Source organism: Merops nubicus, unplaced genomic scaffold, assembly GCF_000691845.1.
Source record: "Merops nubicus isolate BGI_N331 unplaced genomic scaffold, ASM69184v1 scaffold10930, whole genome shotgun sequence".
In the NCBI taxonomy this organism is placed as follows: domain Eukaryota; kingdom Metazoa; phylum Chordata; class Aves; order Coraciiformes; family Meropidae; genus Merops; species Merops nubicus.
The window spans coordinates 7,556-26,190 of NW_008580885.1; the positions used below are offsets into that span (position 1 = coordinate 7,556).

The following is an 18,635-nucleotide window of genomic DNA, read 5'->3' on the forward strand; positions in this document are numbered from 1 at the left end:
TGAACTAGGAGGTTCTCCACTAACACCAGAAAGGAAATCTGGACAAATTGTTTGTCCCTCATATGTATAAACTTTGTAGAAACACAGTGTTTGTTTTTAAGTAAAAATATTCTTATTTCCTTTCTAGTCCTCTAAGAAAAAACATTCTTGTCCCAAACAACGTGACAAACATTATTGTCAAACAGCTCCCACACATAACTTCCAAATGTTGAGAGACAACATCTTTTACAAATACACCAGTGAACTTGACACAGGCCATTGTTCAGATATAAATACATCTGCTCCAGTGCAGCTTCAGTGTGCTGTTCCCAAGAGAAACCTGGAGTAAGTATCCAGCAAATGTTTTGTTGCATCTGTCTAGAAACTGGATAATACCTGGAGGATGTGGCCAGAGCAATGAGCAAGGCTTGAAGAATCCCTCTGATGAAGACAATGGGATTCTTCTTGGTGATAAAGAAGTACATCATTGGCAGAATAAACAGCCCGTGGACCACCAGGCCACAAACCACCGTGATGGCGTAGAAACCCAGCTTCTTCCCAATGGCCGAAGGGTCATCCATCTCCAAGATTTTACCAGCAATTAGGAACACAATTCCAAATGGAAAATACCTGAGCAAAAAGAAAGACAGCTGTTATTACCAGGTAGCTCACTTCCACCCAAGAGTGTGAGCTGGGAAATCCTTCCAGGAGCAGGGCAGCCTGTCTGGAAGCAGCACAGCTGGGCTCTGTTGTTTCGTCAGACTAAGCCCTTCTCTCTCAAACTCAAGGAGTGCCTGAAGCACCAGCCTAAACAATCTTTTAGCTAGGGTACTCCTCAGCATGGCTGATGTTAGGGTGCTGGTTAGGAATCACTTAGAAATGTTTTGGTTCAGAAGGCAGACCTGGCTTCTTCGCTTACGGCAGGTCATTTACTGGGGGGAGGGGGAATGAATCCTAAGCTCTGCTCATGTGTTTGTGCTCATGTAACTGTTCACAGATTTTAGTTGGAAGCTGTTAAATAAATGCTTATGTTGTCTTTGGAAGACATAGGAGAAACACCAACAGGCATTAGACGTGCTCTTGGACTGCCTGGCAGTTTGATTCAGGACAGACAGCAAGGCAGAAGAATAGTTAGCTTCTAAACCCCCTCTGGACTGGATGTAGGATTGGTGCTTTATCAAAACTGTTGTGCTTCTGTGCATGGTGAGACACAAAGCCATGGATGCCAAAAAAGCTTAAGATTTAAAACAAATAAAAAAAAACCAAACAACAAACTGGGGGCATCCAGCCATCTTCCACTTGCAGCTGTGCCATCTGCAGAGACTTGCCACCTCCCCCTCATCCTTCCAGAAATTGCTGCTCCCTCGGACCCATTTAACCAAGTGATCGTTCCCTGATCCAGATCATTCAGACTAGACCAGGAAGGTGGACACAAAGACTGAGTGCTGATAGTGGGATCCCCACCATGGGCTGAGCCACAGTGTGGGACCTTCTGAAGGGTTAGGAAGATGCTAGGCTGATAGTTTTTGTTGTTGTCAGTCACCTGCTGTTCCTCTGATCATGGAGGTAAATGGGCTGGCAGGTCTATCTGTCTGTAATTTAGGACTGCTCTGAAGGCTCTTCCCAAGTTACATGGCCTAGGATGGTTCACTGAGGGCTATTCTGCTGACTGGAGACACCTCGAGTGCCAAGCACTCTGGGTCTGTCATCACCACTGTGCTCTTCAGTGCAGGGGCAGCCAAGGTGGCAGCAGCCACACCAGCAGCAGTGCAGTCACATCAGCACAAGAGCCCAGCCCTCCCCTGAGCAAGCTGAAGCCACACCAGGATTTCTCGTGGAGCAGTGTTGTAAGGGATGGAAGCACCAGCTTGAGCAGCTCACCATGTTTCTCCTTTGGCCTGGATGTTAATTCTTCTTGGCTTGCCAGAGGGTTGGCAGTGCCCCTCGAGTGCACAGCAGCCACGGGCCACGCTAAACCATGTTTTGTTATTTGGGAGGAATACACAGGGTGCCTCTGACAAACTGAGAGTGTGAGCCAGGGACAGGATGTGTGTATATGCCTTCCTTCAAATGCTGAGGCCTCCCAGAGCTAAGGATTGTTCACCACTTACTTCCCTGGAAATAACTTTATGAGATTTCTGTGCATCCTATTCTGTTGAAATTTTCTTACTTTTTTAAAAAATACTGATTTTTTTACTGAAACAGTTACTTACCAAACAGCAACTGCCACTATCTTCATGACAGATTCATTTAAGCACTGGCAAAAGCTGACCAAAGGAACACCACTGTTCCCCATCCTTCCCAACATTATACCTGCAAACAAAGGCATTTAGGTTCAATTTCTCAGGCACCTCATGCAAAGCCCCAGTGCTTTCCCTCCCTGCTGCAGTCCAAAGTGAACCAAGTGGGAGATGACCAGATGAATACAGATCTTTGTGCTGTATGAAGAGACATGGCACCTCAAAGTCTCACCTTAGACAGAGACAAGAGCCTGGGGGAGCCACCCACAGCCTTGGGCTTTGGCTCTGCACAGGTCACTCCCCTCTACCTAAGTGGGGGTTTTTTTCTTTGCAGTTCCCTGAAAGTTTCCCCATGGAGGTACTTTGGTGCCATAGATTTAGCCCCCTGGTAGTAAGCTTGTTTCCTTAACTGCCTTTTCATAGGGCCCTGTCATGGATTTACAACACTGGCGTGCATCCAGCACTCAGAAAGGGCAAGAATATAGCTCTGGGATGTGTCATCTAACCACGTATTCTCCAGACAGTGTTCATTTCCAATAATGCATATAAATAGACATGATTTTCCTACTTTATTAAATTTCTGCCACCGTTCCCTGAAAGGATTGTGAGTGACTGAGTTAATTGCTCAGGGAGGCACTTCAAAAGCTGGCTGCCCCGAATGAGGCTGCTTAGAAGGGAGTTTAATGAGGAAGCAGGGGACTGAGTGGGGGGCGTGCTGCCTCTCGCTCTGGATAGGCAGTGTCCTTGCTTTGAGCAGCAGCCCAGGCTCTGTCCCTTGGAGCCCACATCTGCACTTGTCTCAGGCAGCGTGGCTTCCAGGGCAGCCCCCTCCTGAGGCAGGGAGGGAGCCTCAGCTGTTTTATCCAAGGATTGCACAATAGCAGTGCATTCAAGATGTGGTTTGTAAGCCTGTTTTCATCTAAGCTAGAACTTTGAAGTCAGAAAACAACACTCTTGTATCAAGCATGTTGCTCATCTTTGGTAATAGGATATTAAATGTAGTTCAGCTCTTCTAGCTTGGCCAGCAGCAGCCTTACAAGAGTCTTAGTTTCTAAATGCCAAAAAGAAGAAATGACACTTTTTTCATTTTACAGCAATAACTGAAATTTGCTCTTTAAAACATTGTCCTACATAAGTATGTAGGTATTGGTGGGGACAGACTGGAGCCTTCTGTCTACAGCCCTGATGTACCAAGTTCCATGTCAGTGCAAACATTTTCCTTGTAACAAATAAATAATATGTGCTCCTCCAAGATAAAAAGATCAGATGTCTCAAGACTCATAACCTCAGAAAGGAATTCCTGCTCACTGTGTGAGAAGTCAGTATAGTTAGGCCCTCCTGAGCAGAGCATCTAGGTCTTCCATGTCTTGAACTCACACTCTGCCTGTCAAACGTTGCCCATTTTAATGCATGTGGCAAAGAAGTCCATGCACAGAATTCACTCCTGGACTGAGATTACTACACAATTAATCTCCTGCTTCAGGAAAAGATAATTAGCTAAAGTCTAGACTCTTGTCCCTTTATGCTATTCCTATGCTGTTCAAGGACCTCAAAGAAGCTGTAACAAGAACTCATACCCACGCTAATGTTGTTTTTCTGTGCCAAAGTGGTGTAAAAAGACCTTTGTGCAAATGAGACTCAGCGAAACTGTTACAAAGCACCAAGGCCCATATACATTTTTCTGTAATAAATAAAAATTTGGGAGGGGTGCTCTTGTTTCATAGAGACTGAGGCCACATGTCTTCTGTTCCTTTGCTTCCATTTCTTTGCGAGTGGTGCAGAGCTGAAGACAGGGATAAGTGTTTGGCTGCATCCTTTGCTGAAAATGACAGTCTGAATTAGCCACCAGTAGGTGACAAGCCTGGCGGGTTTACTGTCTGAGTTTTGTTTGTGGCTGCTGTCACAGGTGGTGTCACAGGTGACCCAGCAGCTGTGCCGGGTACTCTGCTGTACGTGGCAGCACTGACAGTACATTTTCTGTATGTCAGCCAGCAGGAAACCAGCTCTCAGCCTCCATCCCTTCAGCCCCAGGCCAGCAAGTCTTTGGGGCATGGTAAAACGAACACACTCAGTTCTGGGAAGACAATGAATGATCTTCTATGCTTAGAAGTACAAAATTGCCCTTGATCCCTATAAGTACATGTAATTAATTAATATCCATATTTTTGACTGGAATAGTGTTTGCTGTGCCATTGTGCTTTGGGAATTGACTACAAAACACTAAAAAGTGGGGGACAGCCAGTCACAGTTTCCAGCAGTGTTGCATATGGAATACCACCCACTGGAGAAACTAAAAAAGAGAGCCAAATCTGCTAACTCCAGAGTTGATTTTTGACCTCTTGCACTGATATGAACCATAAACCAATAAATACTGTCAAAGATGTTTTATGGAACTACCTCGGCTAACCAGATTAAGTTCCAAGAATAAATTTAGATATGGAAAATGTGATCAGCATTTTCTTGTAAAAATCATCAGAACTTTATGGTCAACTAGGGCACGTTCATTTAAATTCCCTCTTCCAAATCCATGAACATAATGTAACACACATGGCACCAATGAGTTCCCCTAGCAAGTGAAACTGCATAGATTAGCCAGACAGAAGCTCTGAGAGTCCACTGTGATAAGCTACTAGACGGAGTAGGGCTATCAGCATTGCATTATGGCAAAAATAAAATCAAAAAGTTCCAATCAAAGAGAAGACCCAAAGATTTAAAACTGATAAAGCACTACACCTTTGAGTCTCACTTATCTGAGATATCACTGACGCTCATTATCTGAGTTGGGTTCTTACGTACATAAATGATGGTTATATTTTGCACCAATAATGTGGTAAATGTGACTAAGAATGTGTAAGAATGACAGGCAGGGCTTGCTCCAGGGCTAAAGTAGTTTTCTGCCTGGTGGGGGGAACTTTAGCTGAGGAGTTAGTCCGGGAGCAGGTTTTTCTTGGACCGCCAGCTGGAGGGGTGAAATGTCTGGCCATGAGAGCAGCGGGTGTCTCAGACTGATGTCCCCTCCACCAAGAGAGGGAAGTTCTTCATGCCTGTAAAACACCACCTGGAGCTCTGGGCATTACAAGTGTTCTAAATTCTTGGGCTTTGGAAAGCAAATCTGCTACAGACTTGTTTATTTCAGAATTTCTTGATACCCTGTCTGGCATTTTTGCTACTGTCCGGAGAGTGAAACAGAACATTGGCAGAGGGGCCACGCGTCTGACTCGGTATAGTGATTCCTACCTCCTCTGAGCACACTGCATTAGTGCTTCCTACACTCAGGAAAACAATGGTTCATAAACAGAAGCTGAAAATAATCCAGAGAAAAATAGACTAAAAAAGAATGTAAGTGCATGAACAGAGAGCAGACCTGCATGGAACAAAAGTCATCAGGGATTTTGAAGATTTATCAAGGCTGGGAGAAAAGCTTTGTAACAGCCTTGCATTTTCCTCACAATGTTTAGATACAAGCAATTACAAAATGTGAATCAAGAAACCAAATAACTTGACCCCTAACTTTTTGTCTTAAATGGATACTGGGATTATTATAAATCAGGCATTTTGAAACCTACCCATTGTGGCAGAGAATATCACAATCCCTAGCACATTCATGCCGTCGCTAGCGCCTGGTTCTGACTTGTAAATCACTTCAGGGGGAGGAGTGATATCCAAGGCAAAATTCTGGACATTGGATCCATTCTCATCCTGGACTCCATATATTATAATGCGACGAGTGGTGCTTTCAGATGATGCTTTGTTAGATTTAATGATGGGAATACTCTTGGTGCGATACTGAAAGAAAACAACACAGTTTTTATTGAAATATCCCAGCAGGAATTCATAGTTTAATGAGACTTCCTAAGTGCTCTGTTTCAACAAGACTGTGTGTTAATGGGACTAGCATGAGAAGAACGACAGCTCCTGTCCCTGTGATGCTAAAATCTGAAAAAAAAATGTTGAATTTTTGGAAAAAACGTAACAAAACCAGAGTTTCCTAAAGAATAGCTTTGGTTGGAAGGGAGCTTTAAAGGTCAGCTAGTCCAATCCCCAAATATATATGTGTATATAAATATATATATAACCAAACCTTTGTTCAGCAAACACACCATCTCCTGTTAGAGCTACTTTCCTGTAAGGCATAATCAGGAATGACTCCCTAGAGGTTCTGAGTGCCCTTCACTTGGTGTCATCAGAGGAAATCTTCCCATGAAATATTCCCCCAGGTGAAATAAATACACCCATGTCTCCTGCTCACTCAGAACTTTTAGATGAGGTTTTCTGGCCAAATTCCAATCTGAGTAATTGCATTCTTCCCAAATACATTATGTTTTTGCTTTAACTGGACACATTATTCTGTTCCTCCTTTGCATGGTGTTCCTGTGTGCTCTTAAAGAGATCCCAGCTACCCTGTGACTACAGTCCTGTGTTAAAAGAAACCATGCTAGGCATACTGGCATAAGTTGTCTGCTTCCCTACAACACCTTTCAAGGTCCTCAAAGACCTGGCCTCAGGTGGAGGCAGAGCTGACCTAGGTGTACATGTCTACTCTTTTTAGTCACACTGTGCATTTTATGCTGGTTTGTTTTGCCCTCAGACACCAAGGCTGCTGAGGCTAACGGAAAGGGACTCATCATTTCCTAAATGCTGAAGGCAATAATAATATCTGAAGTAAAATGCAACGTCTGTATCTGGATTCTGTTTTATGAAGATATGTGTTTTATGTGATGCTGCCTCATCTCTCTCATCAGTCATAAAAGGAATGTAGCCACTTACCTGCTTAAATGTGGCCTCAACAAGATTGGACGGAAACATGTTCCTAAAAATGAACAAACAAAACCATAAGTCTATGGAACTGAAAGTAACTTCTGTTTACCATGTCTTGGATCTCCCAATAAGGAAGAAGTCAGTTATTTACCCTCCCAGACAGCAAATGCTGGATGGGTGCAGAAGACTGCCACTCTCTTCCACTCATGCCATGCAGCTGTACCTGACTGAGCAAGGCTCAACAGAGAGACAGATCCTCACACTTAAACTCTGGGGACTCCTAAATACCTGGGGTGCAAGAACTAGAACCAGGAGCTCTAGTTTCAGTCACTGATTCTGTCACAGTCTCCATGTTGTAACATAATTGGTATCATTCCCTTTCCCATCTGCTAACTGGGGAGAAGAATATTCCTTTATTCCATGTTTTGTCTTCCCTACTTAGATAATGAGCTGTTCAAGAATGAGTCAGCGTTCAGGGACATATTCTTGAGACCCCTGGGTGCTGTAGTTTATTTTGGAACTTCTAAGTACTCCTGTGAGATGACTCATAAACTGTAGTACTTCCTGATACACTTTCCTTACTAAAATTACACATGATGTAGACTTTACAGTGGTTTGGTCAAGAACAGTTTTCTTTTCAGAAAGAGGATCTCATTCATGGTTAAAAGAATTGAGATTAGAGCTGCAGTCACTGCTAAATTTTATTTTGATATGTTTCTGAGGCTTCAGAGCGGAGACTGAAGTGAGGCCAACAGCTTCCTCTTTGCAGAAGGGTGAGCTCTGGAGTAAGACAATGACCATACACTGCAAGATTTGCAGTGAGACAGACACACTTTGAATTCCAAAAGTGACTCTTGTCATCTTTTCTGATTTCCCGTGTACCTCAGTCTGTAACACTTCACCCAATAATGTCTGGGGCTAGTTTATAACTTCTGTTTGAGCTAGATTACTACTTTGCAGAAAGACTTTCAATCCTAATTTGAAATGGAGAGCACACCCTCTACAGGCTTCAAATCATAGCATAGCTGGGGAAAAAAAAAAACAGGTAAAAAGTCATATATTTCCATGCAGCATTTGGGAATAAAGATTTGTGTGGTGATTCTGATCAGACTGTTTGCAGAACTGATTTATTTTGAGCCTAAAGCTTCTGAATCTAGAAGCAGAAGACAGAGACAGCCCATCACCCAATTATAGGCTTTCATATATACATAAATTTATGCAAGCAAAACTCCTGAATTCTCTAACCTTAAGACATTTTATCCAAAGTCCAGCTTAAGCTCTTATTTACTGCTGTAAATATATGACCAGCTAAATGCACGCTGAACTGAGACATTCTCCAGCCCTGCTTTCCTCTTTGCAGCAGCAGCAGCACATGCCTGCTGCTAGTGGAGTCCCAGCATCAGCGTGGTGTGCAACACTGGCATAAGAAAAACAGTTTTATTGCTCTTTTGCAATAGTCATCACAATGTGACACTATGGTCATACTTCAAATTAGGAGGTAGAATCTCTTTCAGTAGCTTCAGGCACTGAGAGCAATTGCTACAAAGAGATAATTATCCTTTTCAGGGTATAGCAAAGGGAGAATAATTTTAATCAGAGGGAAGTAGTACTGCCTGACGATTGAAATAGAAGATTAAAAATTAGGGGGGTTTTTTGGCCTGCTGTGTGAGGACAAACAAGCCACGTAAAGGCATCATTGGTCACTTTGGTAAGGCTGCTGCTTTAGGAGAAACCAGTGTTACACAGGCAGGTTGCTAACGGGCAAAACAGGAGGTGGATGTTCAGCACCTCAGTGACTCCTCTGTAACTGTTCTGGCCTCTCCTCACCTCAGTGCAGGTGAGACAGCTCCGTTCAGCTACCCCTTGCAGCCTGACCTGCTCCCTAAAAAGGATAACAGTGTGTGTGCTGTGTGCTACACTGCAACATCTCCCCCTGCTTTACCAGCCCTGTGCAAGGGCCCCACCTGTGCTCATAACTCTGCCCCATGGGGCTGTGATACCCCAGGACGGCAGCTCTGGCCATATAAAATCATAGACTGGTTTTAAAGGTCATCTTGTCCATCTTTCCATAGAAGGAAATGAACATAAATTAGCAAGGTTTAGTTAGATTAATGCAGATCCTTTGCAGACACACTCATTTGATTGGAATGATTTAGCTTAGACCCCTAAGAGAGTGTATAGTGATGTGGTGAGCTGTGAGCTCTCACTGCACCCCCGTAAGCAGTGCTGGGTGGCTGAGTGCTGTGCTGCCAGCAGAGCTTTCACCCTGCTAACCATGGCACAAAGCATGGGGACATTCCTCCAAATTGTCCAGAAAGGTGATGATTCTACGGTTCAAATGTCGGATCTGCAGCCAAAGCAAGACAGAGACAGCAGCCAGCTGTGCATCACTGTCCTAGCAGACTCAGACACAACTTCTGCCCGAGCCCTGGGGGCTTGGCTGACACAGGGGACTGACTGACAAACAGATGGATGGGGCTGGACCTGGGAACAGGGAGAGGATGTTTATAAGAAGGGGAAGCATTGGAGAGAAAAGATAGTTAGTGCCTTGTTATGCCTTACAAAGGAATTCTGCTTCCAGATTGTTAAAGGCTTCGTTACTATTAAATCATCTTTTTTTTTGTGATTGGAGACAATCAGCTGAAAGGTGCCACTGTTCAAATGTTGGATCTGCAGCCAAAGCAAGACAGAGAAGCAGCCAGCTGTGCATCACTGTCCTACCAGACTCAGACACAACTTCTGCCTGAGCCCTGGGGGCCTGGGTGACACAGGGGACTGACTGACAAACAGATGGATGGGGCTGGACCTGGGAACAGGGAGAGGATGTTTATAAGAAGGGGAAGCATTGGAGAGAAAAGATAGTTAGTGCCTTGTTATGCCTTACAAAGGAATTCTGCTTCCAGATTGTTAAAGGCTTCGTTACTATTAAATCATCTTTTTTTTTGTGATTGGAGACAATCAGCTGAAAGGTGCCACTGGAGTGCACAGTGTCAGTGTGATGGTTGTGCCCTGACCTGCTGTGTGCACGTGAAATATTCTGGGAGCACAGATCCACCCCGAAGAGTCCTGCACAGCTCTGAATGTGAATGGCACATACGTGCCATACCTTTACAAAGAAATATGAATTTAATTACTCATCATTTTCACTTTCTCCCTTACTTTTATAGTTCTAATTAGTAGAATTAAGAGCAATTAAGACAGCTCAAGAAACGAAATATCATATGGTTAGTAGCTAGATTAAATGTCAGACAAATTTGTGGAGGATTAAAGCATTTTGTTTCTTTATCATTCTTTATCCTGCAGGAATTACAACTACCCACTTAATGCTGGGTCCTGGAATTCTCCCAATATTTTTTAATACATTATGCACCATGATCCAGTCTTTGAGACTAGCCTTACCAAAGCTACACAGTTTATCTAGAGAAAGGCTGACCTGAATGTGTTTGCCAGAGCATCGGCTTATTTTTTATTTTAAGCTGGTTTACTTGGATTGAAAAAATCCAGTATTAGCCAAAATTTAGTTTTGTTAATTAAAAACATTCAAGAGAGCAATTGGTGGATGAGAACTCTACTGGACTAAAAATCAATGATAAGAAGAAAGTATCAAACTGTCACCCAGAGCTGGGAGATGACTGGGAGTATTTGTTGATTCAGCCAGGCCTCTTCAGAAACACTTGAGAGATTCTTGTTTTAGGGATACGTTTTGCTGCACGTTGGTATTTCCAGCCATGAGCTGGATGTTTGGCAGGGATCTCCTGGGAAAGTCTCAGAACAAGAGACTTAAGTGAGACTGGTAGCAGAGAATTTACCATGGGACTGGGATAAGGAAGGCTGGCGGGATCCCCACTGCCAGCCAGCCTGGCTGCCTTGAGGCAGCCCTCCTGTGGGTCTCTGGCCCCCCAAACCTGAGCACAGGGTAATGCCACCTGGGGTGGGACCTTCAGTCTAGCACAAAATCCAGACACTTGCATTTGCCCAAACAGAATTACAAAATTAAAGGCAGGGCATCACAGCCTGACAGTCTCTGCCCACCTATCTTCCAGCCATCCAGCCTGCAACCAGACTGGTCCCTGCAGATCTCTACTCGCCTGAATGCAGCTCTGGACAAGATAAAGATCTGCCCATGTGGAGCTGGTATCAGGACCATAAGGTGGAACTGTCTCACTACTCAGAACAGGCATTGTGTCTATCACTGACATACACTGAATTAAAGACACTGCCAGTCCTTATGAAGCAATTATTCAAGTTGAGCTACTCTGCTGTCACCACCTATAAATGCTATTGTGTTTATTCAGTTCAGAAAGCTACGTAGATAAAATACTTCTAAACTTCCAGCATTGCTTACTGACTGCTTACAAGATACAGTGCAGGAAACTTAAAAGGATCTGGGATTAATTTCTCTAGTATAAGAAACATTGTCACTACCCTCTGTGACACAATTCAGCATTCCCAGCAGAAATAATTTCACATAATAGTAGAGAATTAAAAATAGTGAATAACAGTGAGTAAGACTGGTGTGGAATATAGATGAATTTAGACCTAACACAAGGATATGATTGTAAAACAGAAACTGAGACATACACTTTCTGGTTACATGAAAAATTAAGAACTAAATACTGTCTGCCCTGAGGAAGAACACTTCCAAGAGCATTTTCTACTTTGGGAATTCTGCCAGACAGAGCAGGAGCATTCAACAGAGACTGAAAGAGTATATGTACATGATACTTCAACATCAGCTCAGTGAACCTTCCACAGACCATGAGCTATCAAGCTGCTTTTGCTGTGGTGGGGGCACAAACACACAAGTGACCTACTAAACACCTTCTCTGACCACATCCTGCTGCCATGTACGTGCTGGTTCGCATGCAAATATTGGAGTCTTTCTCTAAATTCTGTATGGGATAAAGGATTTAGGTGTAAGGATGTATCAGGTAAGAAACATGTGTGTATAACTAAGGCAACAAGTATCCTGCAATTTGGTAGCATGGAATTAGAAGAAAATCCTGAAGACCTGTATCAAGTATAGACAGCACCTGGTCTAGGAGCAGCTCGGAGAGTGCAGCTTCCCATTACAGTAGGACTACTTAGCACTTTACCACTGCCAAAATTGGGAGGCCCTCTTTCCTTCTCTATCATCTTGCAGCAATTAACCTACCAATTAACACTATTCATTTGGTTTTGCTCCCCTAGATTTCTGCTGCTTTAGGAAGCTGTATTGTGTTAGAAAGGCATTTTTCAGCTCAGGCTGTACCTTGGCACTGCCCCCAGGATGTGGGAGCCCTCTCCCTCTCTTCAGAAGGTTGCTGACTCTGAGAACTACAGTAGTGAAACAAACATCAGCACTGCTAAACTGTTTCACTGCTCATGCTGTCAGCTGAATTGTCCATGGAACATTAGCCTACAGCTACTGGGATAGCCAGGCTGATGGATAACTTCTACTAGAAATAATGGGCCAAATTCTGGTTGCAGTTATACTACTGAATATCTGAAATACTCATTCTGAGTCCTGACTACAACATCTGTTAACTCAAAGCATTCAGCTTTTGCAGATCTTTTTAATAAGAAATTAGGGCAGCTGCTGTGGCATAACAGCAGCCACAGGTACGACAGATGTGGTTTCCTCCACGCAGAACACCCATTCTCTCTGGGGAGCTCTCTGCTCTGCAGCAACAATCTCATTCTGCTCTCAGACTTTGATGTTATCAGTACCTAATCCCTGCCACACCAGACAGCCTTTGGCTGCAGTCTCCCACGCTGTGGAATTAAAGCCACCAGACTGGGTTTTTACTACACACGCGTCCTTGTAATATTTTACTGGCCTATATTTGCACTGGGTATAAACCAGCTGTGCATGCTCAGCTCTCACATGTGAACTAGCATGGCTGAGCTTGCAGGAGCATTGTTTTAAGACTTGGTATTTGACTGTATTCTAGCAGTTCAGTATTTAGGATCTTATCCTGTCACTTTGTACAGCAAGGGTACAGAGCGAGCAAAAATGGAGTCTGAGCAGCTTGACATGACAGCTGTGAAGTTTCCAGGTTTTACAGCTGTGCAAAAGAATGAACAGCACCGTGGTTCCTATTTACTGTGGGCTGGGGTCCTTCTCAGTGACATTATCTTCATCTCAAAAACTTGTTTGCTTCTGCTGCCCTTTGAATGATTTCATCATCAGCTGCGTGGACTCCTGACTACAGTTTCTGTGCCACACGAATCACAAATCCTGTCCTCAGTTACATGGGTATACATTTGAAATGCCTTCCTGCTGGTGTCAGTGGGCAGCATCAGGGTTTGTGCTCCTGAAATCAAGGGCAAAATGTAATTCAGCAAGACTGAACAAACGACCTATCTCAGGGCACAAAGGAGGATTCATCTTGCACATCAGTAGTCACCTCCAGTGCCTCATCTTGTTTCTCAGTATCGATCCCACTGCCTCCTGCGAAAAGGACCAAAGAAATCTTTTCCAGAATTAATGAGGCATTTAAATTCTCATTATTGTGATAAAAGATACTAATAAAATGCAGCAATCACTAACGGAGTCTAAGCCATTTTGTCTTGCTTGCCTTTTTTGCAGATCAGAGCAGAGCCCACATTGTGGAATCATTTTGCCAACCACGTGGACTTGCTGTCTGACCTGAGGGTGACAGTACTGCATGGCCTTTCAGATCCAGGCATGGATCCTCCTTACCCTGCTGCTTCTGAGAGGTAAGGTCCTGCCATAGCCCCAGTAGGGCTATGGCTTTCTGAGAAAATCATTCTTTGGAGGGAAAGCACAAGTACATCACATCTTTAGGAATCTTTTTAGCTGAGTCATATCAAAGGCAACATGACTTGCCCAATGCATTTCCACTATGGTTCCAGCAAGGCACAGCTATTTCCTAAAAAGTGTACATTTATACTGTAAGATGACCAGGCCAGTTGTCAGGAGGGTGGATGATTTATTCCCCTTTAGGGTTTAAGCTTTCCTAATGCAGTTTTAACTCCTGGCCCCCATGCACCTCACCCTCTGTGACTAAGGCCTCCTGACCAGAGAGCAGAAACTTCTTCATAGTCCATCTCCCCAGCATTGTTTTCATCATGGAATTATCTGTTTTTCATGTTGGTTTCCCTTTGTGCCAAACAGGAACCACACATTTAGTGGCTTCAGAGTGCTTTGTAAATGCTTGGGGTTCAGGCTTTTGTGCAGCTTGAACTGCTTAAAATTAACCAGAAGCAAACATCTGGTCACACACAATGCAGAACAGTGCTGGCACCAGGCTGCTTTTGTGAGATAGAAGAAAACTGGCAATCTGAAACGAGTGAAAAATGGTAGTTTGCTGTAGGGGACAGGTAAATATTTCTTTCATAGTACACAGTGGCTTTTGGCAAGAGATACATAAATGTGGGTAAAGAGTTGTTAAAAAGTTCTTTCATAGCCTAAACCCTGGATCATTCATCACTCTCTTAGATACCTTATTGCACATATAAACAATTCAGTCTTCAGATGTAAACTTCTTAAAAGTGTGATTTCTGGTTCTGCACAGCCTGGATTTTTCCCAAACTACAGTAGGTATTTGGTTTCTCCTGTCATATTTTCAAGGAACACAATTTCAATAAAATATAGCTGTTAGCTTGGAAAGAGGGAAAGGAAGTGATTTTAAAGAGTGCTCAGGATTCCCATGAAACCATAAATCCTCTGCAGTGTTTATATCCTCTTCTAACTACTAATGGTATTTTAAAAAAAAAAAAAAAATCTTGCTTAAGCCAGATTGAGTTTCCTGGTACCTGCTATCAAATTGGATGCAACCCTGAATATTCAGTGGTAAAATACTCCGATTTATCCTCCCAGCAAACTTCAGGAATGTACAAATTTGTGTGACATGGGTTAAGGCATGATTTGTATTCACTGAATTGTTTTATTTGGAACTGTTTTGAACAGAATAAGCCTGTGATGTCATGCTGTCTGGTTAGACTTGAAAGAAAATGAAAATATATGTGAACCCTGCACTTGCTAGTGCTCAAATCTGCACACCCAGTCAGCCTTATTATATAAGACAGGAGGAGGAACCCCCAGTTTGGCTGGGATTTGTTTCTTCATGGGAATCTTTATGGTTCCTGCTTATTTGTTTTTATCTCATGAGCCAAATTTTGTTTTCCTTGGTGACAAATGCAAGAAGCATGATTTAAGTCGCAGCAGGATTTGTCCTTCTAAATCAAAGATATTTTGATAACATCAACAGAATGTGGTGGAAATACTAACTGCTAATGTAAACAGTGTGGTCCTGAGTCATATATTTTGTTTTACATATTATCATCCTCAAATCATCACCATATTCTGTTCTGCTTGTCAGGTGAATATATGTTGCAGAATTAAACAAACCTAATATTTTAAATTGAACACTCTTCCTGTAAATATGTCTCTTTTCTTCTTTTTGAAGAAAACAAAGTCTGAATTATTTTAAAAAAAATGATATCTCACCTTTCTGCATTTCTTAACTCACAAAAGGCTACTAAAAATTCACTTTTTACTTTTGGGGACATTAGTGCAGAGTTAATTTCGATAATTCACACAGGAAAAATAAGGTAAAGGAGTGTATTGGCTCATTGCACCATTGAGGTGCCACAAAAACCCACATTCCTCAAACAAGATCCCTACTAGGTCTCATGTGAGCTGGGAATATTTCCTCTGGTACCAGAGATTTTTCTGAACAATCCTCAGTGAGGTAATTTCTTTTCCATATGTCTTGGCCCCCTTGCTGTAAGAAAGGAAAATGGTCCTTGCCTACCTCACAGAAGTGTGGCACACCATGAGAATAATCCATTAAAATTCATAAAGCACCAGATGCACTAAAAAGAACAGGATGATCCTTAGCCTGAGAATTTATAGTTTTAAATAACGAAGAAAATATACTTTCATGAGCCTTGAAGTGCTTGCACCAGAAACATTTAATATAATTAAGGCAGATTTGTACATGTCTCAATGTAGTAATGAAGGGGCAGCTAAAGAGAGAATGATCATCAGAACAGCATCTCCTGCACAGCCTCAGACTCCCAGCTGCCACCTGAATCACTTGTCCTTAGTCTGGGTCCTGGCATGCTGCTGATAGAGAAGGACAAGTTATGCAAGGGGAGATCCCTGCACAGGTACAAAGGTCAACTACCTAGTTAAACAGGTAACTTCCACAAGGAGCAGGAGCTGGATCAGACTAAAGCAAAATTTCAGACATTTAATGCCAAAGCAGCACTAAAGATTTTAGGTATAAAGAGTAGCTGAATGTTGAAAATACTTCTAGGTATGCTGCATTCAGTGGCCTCTCTGTCCAGATTAAATCTAGGGGGAAATCAGTAGGGGCAGGTTCACGTGCACAGATCTTGTCCCCAGACTCTAGGGATTCCCTTTAGGTAGGAAATCTTTCAAGTACTGATGTTTAGTGTGGCAAAAAATGATTGGCTTATGGATGCAGATTTTCAGGCATGAAATTCAATATGTTGATGAGATTATGTACGTTGTGCTTGATGTGAGGTTTAGAGCTATTCCAGAATTATGCAGTACAGTGTCACTGTTATGTCCTAATCAAGTCATATATACTGGAGGGTTTATTGCTGTTTTTTTTTTACATAACAGATACATATACAGGGGAAGCACAGTCTGCAAAATAATGCAAAATAATAACATGATTATTGATTAATGTTGCAGGTATTTAGGATGACCCTGAAGCTCTACAGTAGTTGTTTGTTTCATTTCTTGCTAAGGCAATACATTCTTTAATATCTGATTAAAACCCCTTCTAAAAGCAAAACCCTTGCCCAAAAATTCAAGAAATTCAATTTGTAGCAACATCCTCCCCGCCAAAAATTCCAGACCTGACAATGTCATATATAACATCACAATAAATAATAATGTATTTAATCATTTTAAAGTGGCTTCAAATCTGAAATCAGTGAGGAAGAATACGCGTATCACCATGCCAAGATTCATGCTTTTAAAATAAACCCCATAATTATGTCACATATATCATCCCTTTTCTTGTACATTTAGCATTCCTCATTTGCAGAATACCAGATGTTTCCTGTGTAAACTTCTGTGCACATATGCAATTGATAAATCGAGAGGAAATTAATGAATTGAGAAGATAAGCCAATCTGGGCTGAAAAAGATGGTCTCCAGCTGTGAATGGAAGTGATTTATCATTGAGCTAAAGGATCAGCTTTTCTAGCTTAAACCAGCAGATACATCATTACATTTAATCCAGACTTCCACACAGATATTTAGGAGTTTTGCAGTTGACTTCAGCAGAGCCAGGATTTCACCCATAGTGTTTGCTTAGGCTGAAAGCCCATTCCCCACTGTCGTGTTACTTTTACTTATTTATTTGTTAAATGTGATTATTATTTCTGTAACAGAGGAATGCGAGCCACCACTTTGTGCACATGAGGTAGAAAGGCTGCAGCTGTGGGTGCTGCTTATCACAGCAAAAGGAGAGAGAGCTTTATTCTCTCTCTTTCACTGTGGTAATGAGAGTGGCTTGTTGGCCTGCCAGAGTTAACACCTATCCAAACTAGCAAAGACTTTAATGTTTCATAACCTAAAAGCACTTGCCTGGTGGGAAACATGAATAACTGAAATATGCACATAGACTACTATAATTTTCTTAGGTAAATATTTGTAGGATGTGAAATTATAGATTATATTTGCAAATTTTTAGACCAGGACCTAGTATTTTACCTGCAATGAGGCTCAGCAGAACAAAGTGTTCCCCAGCCTCACCACTAAACCTGTGGTGTACAGAGACTAGCCAGAGATGAAGGGATGAGAATGAACCTCAGACCTCAGGTTCCAGTCATAGAGACTTTTGGTTGGTTTATGCAAACATAATAATATAGAACTGAATTTAGACTTTGCATGCCCAAATGACTTTTCATCTGACTCATCTCCATGAACTCTGGGTCTCAAAAAGCAACTGGGCTGGTGTGAGGAAGGAGATGGGAACCTGTGGAGAGGGAGACCCTTTCCAGAGACAGCTGTAGGGGCAGTTTGGATGTAACTTTGCACCATGTGTCTCACAGTGCCTTTACTGGTCTTAGACCAAGGCCTTAGGAACAGCTTAGAACACCAGAAAGGGTTGCCAGACATTGCCACTCTTGAAGATAATTTAGATTACAGTTTTCTTAAATTCCTTTTTACTTCTTATGCTACTCTGTCAGATTCAAAGCTTCAGTAACCTGCTCAGTTCTTTCCTCTTGGTGTAGGAATTACAGAACTTTATGCAGGAGAAACAGAACAACGTTATGAAGATTATGTCACAAACACACGTGTGGGTTCCACTGCACATACATCCTGGCAAAGTCTCTGGGGAGATACAGATGCCCTGAAGTGGGCAGCTTCCCATTGCAGGTGAAGATGATGGTTTTGTGGGAAGTTACAAAAGAGTGTGTGCTCAGCTGCTGCTCTATGACTGATTTAATTTGGCCCATTCTGAGGAAGACATTGGTACAGTAGAAAACCAAACAGGTTTCTGGTCAGGAATTTCAGTTTTTAAAATACAAACTGTGCAATATTTTTAATTTTAATAATCAAAATCCAAAGAGAACTCTGTGGTTCAGATAACACTTGGCCTAAAAGCCCTTGCCCCATACTGTATGAAATCGCTGACTTGAAGAACTCCCAATGAAAAGCAAAAC

At 42.5% G+C, this 18,635-nt stretch overlaps 1 protein-coding gene across 1 annotated transcript in view; it reads right to left on the reverse strand.

The window, feature by feature from the left end:
- Positions 1–375: 375 nt before the first annotated feature.
- Positions 376–18,635, reverse strand: part of LOC103776849 (excitatory amino acid transporter 5-like) — a gene marked incomplete at its 3' end in the record, with an annotated part of 37,268 nt that continues 19,008 nt past the window's right edge. Inside the window, exons 4-7 of the mRNA XM_008944412.1 lie at positions 6,987–7,029; positions 5,786–6,005; positions 2,193–2,292; positions 376–609 (exon numbers count right to left, since the gene is read on the reverse strand). Of these exons, the coding sequence (XP_008942660.1) occupies positions 376–609; positions 2,193–2,292; positions 5,786–6,005; positions 6,987–7,029 (597 nt within the window). The remainder of the gene's footprint in view (positions 610–2,192; positions 2,293–5,785; positions 6,006–6,986; positions 7,030–18,635) is intronic.